Here is a 9,615-nt window from a genome sequence, read left to right as displayed (position 1 = left end):
TTTAGAACAAAATAATATAATTTATTCAGAAACACATTGAGTGGTAAGTGTTCATTCTACTACAAACTAGGGTCAATATTTAGTCACAGGCTACATATCGTATGGACATTCCTATACAATAAGAATATTTGAATGAAAAAAATGAATGTTTACATTGACATTTTATTCTTGTGCAACTTAACGTTAATGATGTCACTGTCGCTTATATAAACAGGTATAATTTAACGAGTCTTTTAAAGGAATACTTCGGCATTTTGGCAATGATAGCAGATACCCCTAGACTTCGCCATTGTGCTAACGCTAGTTCACAAAACTACCTCTAACTTCCTTCGTAATAAACACAGAGACATTAGAATGGTATCCACGACTTCATCTGACTCTGGGGAAGTAGACAAATGGCATCATTGCCGAAATCCCGAAGTATCCCTTTAAATAAACAAGTCATTTAAACAAGTCATTTAAATGAAATAAAACACGGTAGGAAAGTATGAACAGAGAATGTGAACCCTGCCGTTGACCTCAGACGTTTCCAGGTAGACTATATGTCAAGAGGTCAGATACATCACTTTGTCCATTTCCGCGGGTCAACATCAAAGCCAAAGACGAAAACATCAACGTCCATTATTCCCTTCTAAGACATCTACATTACAGCCACACTCTACAGAGTTAGGGTACATTTCAATCCATTCAGGAAATGTACAAAATAATCAGAAATCCATTTTCCATGGAAACTTTTTTATATTTAAAAGAATTTTGAAATGATTTTCCTTGGATTAGGAGTTCTCTTATTATCACTGCTTCTGAGGGAAAATGCTGGGTCTCACACAGGTACAGCCCACATTTACACTCTCACTGTCCAGTTTGTAGAAATAACCCTTGTTCTTCCTCCCCTTCTTCCTCCTCCTCCCTCCACTGCTGCCCTTCTCTCCCTGAACCCTGCAAAAAAAGTCCCCAAAGGTCAGACATCCCTGAACCCTGCAAAAAAAGTCCCCAAAGGTCGGACAACTGATTCAGATATATTAATTATAACATTTACATTTAAAAAAAAATTATATATATACATTTATCACCCTTTTATTTCTCAAGCAAAAGTGAATATCAACTTAATTCAATTCAATACCTGCAATGTATCCTCTGAGGAGCGATTTAAGATAAGGGAAGTCAGTTATAAGCATCTTAATCGTAATAATATCATAGCATGTCCAAAGATTACCTGCGGAGCACCAAGGTCTGATAGAGTATGGGTTTGGACTCCAACCCCATGTCCTCTTCTCCGTCTGGGGTCAGACAGCCAGACCTCTGGCACTGAGCCTGGGAGATATGTTTAGGGACCCGGGTCTCATCGTATGTGTCGCTGGTTAGGGAGAGCGGGCGGAATAGGGGGGTGGGGAGGGGGATAGATAGAGAGAGAGAGAGAGAGACCTGTTATTCGTCACCTAAAGAAAGAACTCGTAAAGTGTATATCATCGAGACACAAAATGCCACAAAACACATTTAATAATATATATATATATATATGGAAAACCATTCTATTTCCGTTAAACTTGTCATTTATGTAAAAAAAAATTGTTATGAACACATCACATCCATGTCCAACAGTGGCTGTACTATAACAAAGTCACCTGTATGTCCACGGAGAGAGAGACCTGGTGGCTTTATGAAGGACAGGGAAGACAGCGGTCTTCAGGTTAGGATCCATAACTAAACCTACAGTCATTACTCTCCGTCCAAAGACCTCGACTGGGCCGGAGCCATTGGCTGCCTTCCGTTTGGTCTTCTGGCTTTTCTTATGTCCATCCAGTGACATGATCAGACCCAGCACCAGTAAACCTCTGAAGACCTGACCAACACGACAGAGCTTCAATACCCGTTCACCTATATCTATAATAACACTTGTAAAATGGTGGTCATTTAGTAACGAACAGCACATAAAGTTATCGTGATACAAAGGCTGGTTTACACAGACAACCCAATTCTGATCTTTTGCCTAATTATTGGAAAGACCAATTAGAGGAAAAAGATCAGAATTGGGCTGTCTGTGTAAACGCAGACAAACAAAGTCTGAATTAAATGTCAAAATCAAAAATGAATTGGCAGAAAAATGTCCCCTATCCCCACCCCTACCTGATATCCCAACAGGCAAAACTGTACATAGTGAAATAGTCCTATTCGTAACAAGGAGTTAAAGAACAGTTGAGACTCACCATGACCAGATACATATCTCTCTCTCTCTCTCTCTCTCTCGCTCTGTCTATCTGTCTCTGTCTGTCTCTCTCTCTCTCTCTCGCTCTCTCTGCTGTCTGTCTGTCTGTCTCTTCAGAGGGAAACGTTGCTGTGACAGAATGTTTCAAGTTGCCTTTGTTCTAGAAGCAGGGTTCCAATGCTGTACGTATTTCCGGTGACTGTCGTCGATCAACAGATAACACACTTAGATCAAAAATATTGATGATGTAAGTTAGATTTTTTATTTTTTATCCCAGAGATAGTATCAAGATGTTTCAGAGCATATGTAATGAAATGCAAAACCATAGAATATCTATTAAGTATTAATTAATAACCAAGGTTGGGGTCAATTCCATTTTAATTCCAGTCAAATCAGGAGCTACACTGAAATTCCAAATTCAATTATCTTCAATGCTTTTTCAATGAACAAAAAAAATGTTCACTGGAATTTGGTGAACATCCTGAATAGACTGGAATTGAAATGGAATTGACCCCAACCTTGGTTGTTAATACAGTGGGTTTGAGAGAATCATATCAGCAGGAACACATATCAACATAAACCTCAGGTTGTGACCTTTAACTCAGGAAGTCAACATATAACTCTGTTTAATGGTAGTGTGCTACAGAATCCCATATAACTCTGTTTAATGGTAGTGTGCTACAGAATCCCATTTAACTCTGTATACTGGTAGTGTGCTACAGAATCCCATTTAACTCTGTATACTGGTAGTGTGCTACAGAATCCCATCCTTTTTACCATTTATCACCAGAACAATCTGACAGTGACACCCGTTGTGCCTACTACAACTCCTTCTCTACATCCTCTCGTTGGCCTTACCTCTTTTTCTCTCTCTCTCTCTCTCTCTCTCTCTCTTTTTCTCTCCATTTCCTAACGTTGTTCCATTTTACTTGACCTTGTTTTGACTTACTGTAATCTCAACGTTAGAAAAAAAAAAAAAAAACCCAATGAGTGGCTAGACCCCAGTCGTTCTCCTGTTGTTATAAAACCCTAACCCTTGTCAGCTAACTGAAACATGCGTATCAAAGCTCTGAAAACTGATGACCTAGGTGACATACATACTGAACAGACAAATGCCTACGTCCAGGGGTTAGAAAGGTGTGAACAGGGAGTTTTCTAGGTGTGATTTGCTGTGCTGATATGTACAGTCACTCTTTAGTAGGTCAGTCATGATCAGTCAGAAATAGAGGAAGGACTAAAAACAAACAAAAAAATAACCCTGATAAAATAGACTGTGTCTGTCAAATGTGTATAAGATGTATACATTGAAGGTAAAAGCAGAAGTGTTTATTAGTTTACTTCAATTGGGGGAAGGGTGGTAGGGTTTACAGGGAATACTAATAAAGGTATATTCTTTAAAAAAGTATGTCTGTCTATATAGGTATGTCTATATAGGTATGTGTATATAGGTATGTCTATATAGGTATGTGTATATAGGTATGTGTATGTATATATGTGTATATGTATGTGTATATAGGTATGTGTATGTATATATGTGTATATATATGTCTATATAGGTATGTGTATGTATATATGTGTATATGTATGTCTATATAGGTATGTGTATGTATATATGTGTATATGTATGTCTATATAGGTATGTGTATGTATATATGTGTATATGTATGTCTATATAGGAATGTGTATGTATATATGTGTATATGTATGTCTATATAGGTATGTGTATGTATATATGTGTATATGTATGTCTATATAGGTATGTGTATGTATATATGTGTATATGTATGTCTATATAGGTATGTGTATGTATATATGTGTATATGTATGTCTATATAGGTATGTGTATGTATATATGTGTATATGTATGTGTCTATATAGGTATGTGTATGTATATATGTGTATATGTATGTGTCTATATAGGTATGTGTATGTATATATGTGTATATGTATGTCTATATAGGAATGTGTATGTATATATGTGTATATGTATGTCTATATAGGTATGTCTATATAGGAATGTGTATGTATATATGTGTATATGTATGTCTATATAGGTATGTCTATATAGGTATGTGTATGTATATATGTGTATATGTATGTCTATATAGGTATGTGTATGTATATATGTGTATATGTATGTGTCTATATAGGTATGTGTATGTATATATGTGTATAGGTATGTCTATATAGGTATGTGTATGTATATATGTGTACATGTATGTCTATATAGGTATGTGTATGTATATATGTGTATATGTATGTCTATATAGGTATGTGTATGTATATACAGTGCCTTGCGAAAGTATTCGGCCCCCTTGAACTTTGCGACCTTTTACCACATTTCAGGCTTCAAACATAAAGATATAAAACTGTATTTTTTTGTGGAGAATCAACAACAAGTGGGACACAATCATGAAGTGGAACGACATTTATTGGATATTTCAAACTTTTTTAACAAATCAAAAACTGAAAAATTGGGCGTGCAAAATTATTCAGCCCCCTTAAGTTAATACTTTGTAGCGCCACCTTTTGCTGCGATTACAGCTGTAGTCGCTTGGGGTATGTCTCTATCAGTTTTGCACATCGAGAGACTGAATTGTTTTCCCATTCCTCCTTGCAAAACAGCTCGAGCTCAGTGAGGTTGGATGGAGAGCATTTGTGAACAGCTGTTTTCAGTTCTTTCCACATATTCTCGATTGGATTCAGGTCTGGACTTTGACTTGGCCATTCTAACACCTGGACATGTTTATTTTTGAACCATTCCATTGTAGATTTTGCTTTATGTTTTGGATCATTGTCTTGTTGGAAGACAAATCTCCGTCCCAGTCTCAGGTCTTTTGCAGACTCCATCAGGTTTTCTTCCAGAATGGTCCTGTATTTGGCTCCATCCATCTTCCCATCAATTTTAACCATCTTCCCTGTCCCTGCTGAAGAAAAGCAGGCCCAAACCATGATGCTGCCACCACCATGTTTGACAGTGGGGATGGTGTGTTCAGCTGTGTTGCTTTTACGCCGAACATAACGTTTTGCATTGTTGCCAAAAAGTTCAATTTTGGTTTCATCTGACCAGAGCACCTTCTTCCACATGTTTGGTGTGTCTCCCAGGTGGCTTGTGGCAAACTTTAAACAACACTTTTTATGGATATCTTTAAGAAATGGCTTTCTTCTTGCCACTCTTCCATAAAGGCCAGATTTGTGCAATATACGACTGATTGTTGTCCTATGGACAGAGTCTCCCACCTCAGCTGTAGATCTCTGCAGTTCATCCAGAGTGATCATGGGCCTCTTGGCTGCATCTCTGATCAGTCTTCTCCTTGTATGAGCTGAAAGTTTAGAGGGACGGCCAGGTCTTGGTAGATTTGCAGTGGTCTGATACTCCTTCCATTTCAATATTATCGCTTGCACAGTGCTCCTTGGGATGTTTAAAGCTTGGGAAATCTTTTTGTATCCAAATCCGGCTTTGAACTTCTTCACAGCAGTATCTCGGACCTGCCTGGTGTGTTCCTTGTTCTTCATGATGCTCTCTGCGCTTTTAACGGACCTCTGAGACTATCACAGTGCAAGTGCATTTATACGGAGACTTGATTACACACAGGTGGATTGTATTTATCATCATTAGTCATTTAGGTCAACATTGGATCATTCAGAGATCCTCACTGAACTTCTGGAGAGAGTTTGCTGCACTGAAAGTAAAGGGGCTGAATTATTTTGCACGCCCAATTTTTCAGTTTTTGATTTGTTAAAAAGGTTTGAAATATCCAATAAATGTTGTTCCACTTCATGATTGTGTCCCACTTGTTGTTGATTCTTCACACAAAAATACAGTTTTATATCTTTATGTTTGAAGCCTGAAATGTGGCAAAAGGTCGCAAAGTTCAAGGGGGCCGAATACTTTCGCAAGGCACTGTAGCTGGTTAGACCAGGGGAACACAGTCTCAGACACAGCCTGATAGGGTCATGATCAGTTAGTTGGTTGGACCAGGAGAACACAGTCTCAGACACGGCCTGATAGGGTCATGATCAGTTAGCTGGTTAGACCAGGAGAACACAGTCTGACACAGCCTGATAGGGTCATGATCAGTCAGCTGGTTAGACCAGGAGAACACAGTCTCAAACACAGCCTGATAGGGTCATGATCAGTTAGCTGGTTAGACCAGGGAACACAGTCTCAGACACAGCCTGCAGCCAGAAAGGGTCATGATCAGTTATTTGAAAGTGCTCTCTTAGTGCAACATTTGCTTGCAGATCAATCAGTTCCATCTGTAGAGATCCAGCACGTGAAGATCTGTGTCACCTCCTTTGAAAATCCTCTGACATCTGTGATGAGGAATGGATTCTCAATTAGAAGAAGGAGCTGCTGTCTAAGGCTGAAGCTGTCAAAACATTTCCAATCAGAACAGTTTCCAATCAGCTTATCTATGAAGTCAACATGAGGAGAAACATCTCTCTCACCCTGAATCTGTTCCTGCACTTTTGGGAGGTGTGCAACGTGTCTCCTTGAAGATCTTCCTTGAACACTTCCAGTTTCCTCTGGAAGGAGTCGGACAGATGTCATCAAATCACAAACTAAATCATTATTGCCCTGTAGTTTCACGTTGAGCTCATTAAGGTGCGATGTCTACAAAAAACGCAACAATATCCATATTCAATATCCAGTGAATGCGAGAGGACTCTTGTGGACCGATCATACTGGGCTTTGAGTTTGTTTATTTCTTGCGTGTCCTCACTTCAGACTGCTGTGAATATGTTTGCTCAAAAGATCTGTGCTTTGTCTCGTAGTGGCGCTTCACATTGGCACTTTTTTTAATTAGAGCCACGGTCTCTGAACATATCAGGCAGAGTGGTTGGACACTCGCTGCGGGAAGGATAAAGGCATGTTTGTCTGTCCAGTCCTCTTTGAAAGCTACATTTTCTGTATCGACTTTCCTGACTGTTGGGCACGCCATTCTATCTTTCCTTTAGAATTTCATGCATTGTAAACATTCACTTTGATTGGCTGAGTTTCGTGAAGTGATTTAAATAACGCACGTGATTGGACAACACACAGTAGTATGGGGCGCTGTCTGGGACCTTCCCAGCTGCGCTGAGCCAGCGCATTGTGCACCTCTGGTCTAGGGTATTAGGTAGGGTGAAGGCGATGTGATCCTTGACTAGTCTCTCAAAGCACTTCATGATGACGGAAGTGAGTGCTATGGGGCGATAATCATTTAGTTCAGTTACCTTAGCTGTCTTAGGTACAGGAACAATTGTGGCCATCTTGAAGCATGTGGGGACAGCAGACTGGGATAGGGATTGATTGAATGTGCCCGTAAACACACCAGACAGCTGGTCTGCGCCTGCTCTGAGGACGTGGCTAGAGATGCCGTCTGGGCCGGCAGCCTTACGAGGGTTAACACCTTTAAATGTTTTACTCACGTCGGCCACAGAGAAGGAGAGCCTACAGCCTTTGGTAGCGTGCCGCATCGGTGTCACTGTGTTATCCTCAAAGCGGGCGAAGAAGATGTTTAGTTTGTCTGGAAGCAAAACATCGGTCTCGGCGACGTGGCTGGTTTTCCTTTTGTAGTCTATGATTGTCTGTAGACCCTGCCACATACGTCTCATGTCTGATTGTCTGTAGACCCTGCCACATACGTCTCATGTCTGATTGTCTGTAGACCCTGCCACATACGTCTCATGTCTGATTGTCTGTAGACCCTGCCACATACGTCTCATGTCTGATTGTCTGTAGACCCTGCCACATACGTCTCATGTCTGATTGTCTGTAGACCCTGCCACATACGTCTCATGTCTGATTGTCTGTAGACCCTGCCACATACGTCTCATGTCTGATTGTCTGTAGACCCTGCCACATACGTCTCATGTCTGATTGTCTGTAGACCCTGCCACATACGTCTCATGTCTGATTGTCTGTAGACCCTGCCACATACGTCTCATGTCTGATTGTCTGTAGACCCTGCCACATACGTCTCATGTCTGATTGTCTGTAGACCCTGCCACATACGTCTCATGTCTGATTGTCTGTAGACCCTGCCACATACGTCTCATGTCTGATTGTCTGTAGACCCTGCCACATACGTCTCGTGTCTGATTGTCTGTAGACCCTGCCACATACGTCTCATGTCTGATTGTCTGTAGACCCTGCCACATACGTCTCGTGTCTGATTGTCTGTAGACCCTGCCACATACGTCTCATGTCTGATTGTCTGTAGACCCTGCCACATACGTCTCATGTCTGATTGTCTGTAGACCCTGCCACATACGTCTCATGTCTGATTGTCTGTAGACCCTGCCACATACGTCTCATGTCTGATTGTCTGTAGACCCTGCCACATACATCTCATGTCTGATTGTCTGTAGACCCTGCCACATACATCTCATGTCTGATTGTCTGTAGACCCTGCCACATACGTCTCATGTCTGATTGTCTGTAGACCCTGCCACATACATCTCATGTCTGATTGTCTGTAGACCCTGCCACATACGTCTCATGTCTGATTGTCTGTAGACCCTGCCACATACATCTCATGTCTGATTGTCTGTAGACCCTGCCACATACGTCTCATGTCTGATTGTCTGTAGACCCTGCCACATACATCTCATGTCTGATTGTCTGTAGACCCTGCCACATACGTCTCATGTCTGATTGTCTGTAGACCCTGCCACATACGTCTCATGTCTGATTGTCTGTAGACCCTGCCACATACATCTCATGTCTGATTGTCTGTAGACCCTGCCACATACGTCTCATGTCTGATTGTCTGTAGACCCTGCCACATACGTCTCATGTCTGATTGTCTGTAGACCCTGCCACATACATCTCATGTCTGATTGTCTGTAGACCCTGCCACATACGTCTCATGTCTGATTGTCTGTAGACCCTGCCACATACATCTCATGTCTGATTGTCTGTAGACCCTGCCACATACGTCTCATGTCTGATTGTCTGTAGACCCTGCCACATACGTCTCATGTCTGATTGTCTGTAGACCCTGCCACATACATCTCATGTCTGATTGTCTGTAGACCCTGCCACATACATCTCATGTCTGATTGTCTGTAGACCCTGCCACATACGTCTCATGTCTGATTGTCTGTAGACCCTGCCACATACGTCTCATGTCTGATTGTCTGTAGACCCTGCCACATACATCTCATGTCTGATTGTCTGTAGACCCTGCCACATACATCTCATGTCTGATTGTCTGTAGACCCTGCCACATACGTCTCATGTCTGATTGTCTGTAGACCCTGCCACATACGTCTCATGTCTGATTGTCTGTAGACCCTGCCACATACGTCTCGTGTTTGAGCCGTTGAATTGCGACTCTACTTTGTCTCTATACTGACGCTTTGCATGTTTGATTGCCTTATGGAGGGAATAACTACACTGTTTGTATTCGGTCATGTTTCTA

General features: G+C 41.2%; 1 protein-coding gene across 1 annotated transcript; it reads right to left on the bottom strand.

Moving 5' to 3' along the window:
* Positions 1 to 1,947, bottom strand: il17a/f3 (interleukin 17a/f3). The gene is made up of 3 exons (XM_021611415.2): positions 1,623 to 1,947; positions 1,214 to 1,354; positions 1 to 936 (listed from the first exon to the last, which is right to left on the bottom strand). Exons 1-3 carry the CDS (start codon positions 1,928 to 1,930, stop codon positions 792 to 794), a joined length of 594 nt encoding a protein of 197 aa, XP_021467090.2. The 5' UTR covers positions 1,931 to 1,947; the 3' UTR covers positions 1 to 791.
* Between the last annotated feature and the right edge of the window lie 7,668 nt (positions 1,948 to 9,615).

The sequence above is a fragment of the Oncorhynchus mykiss genome, chromosome 8 (genome assembly GCF_013265735.2).
Source record: "Oncorhynchus mykiss isolate Arlee chromosome 8, USDA_OmykA_1.1, whole genome shotgun sequence".
Taxonomy (NCBI): Eukaryota; Metazoa; Chordata; class Actinopteri; order Salmoniformes; family Salmonidae; genus Oncorhynchus; species Oncorhynchus mykiss.
This window is presented reverse-complemented; position numbering and strand designations above follow the sequence as displayed.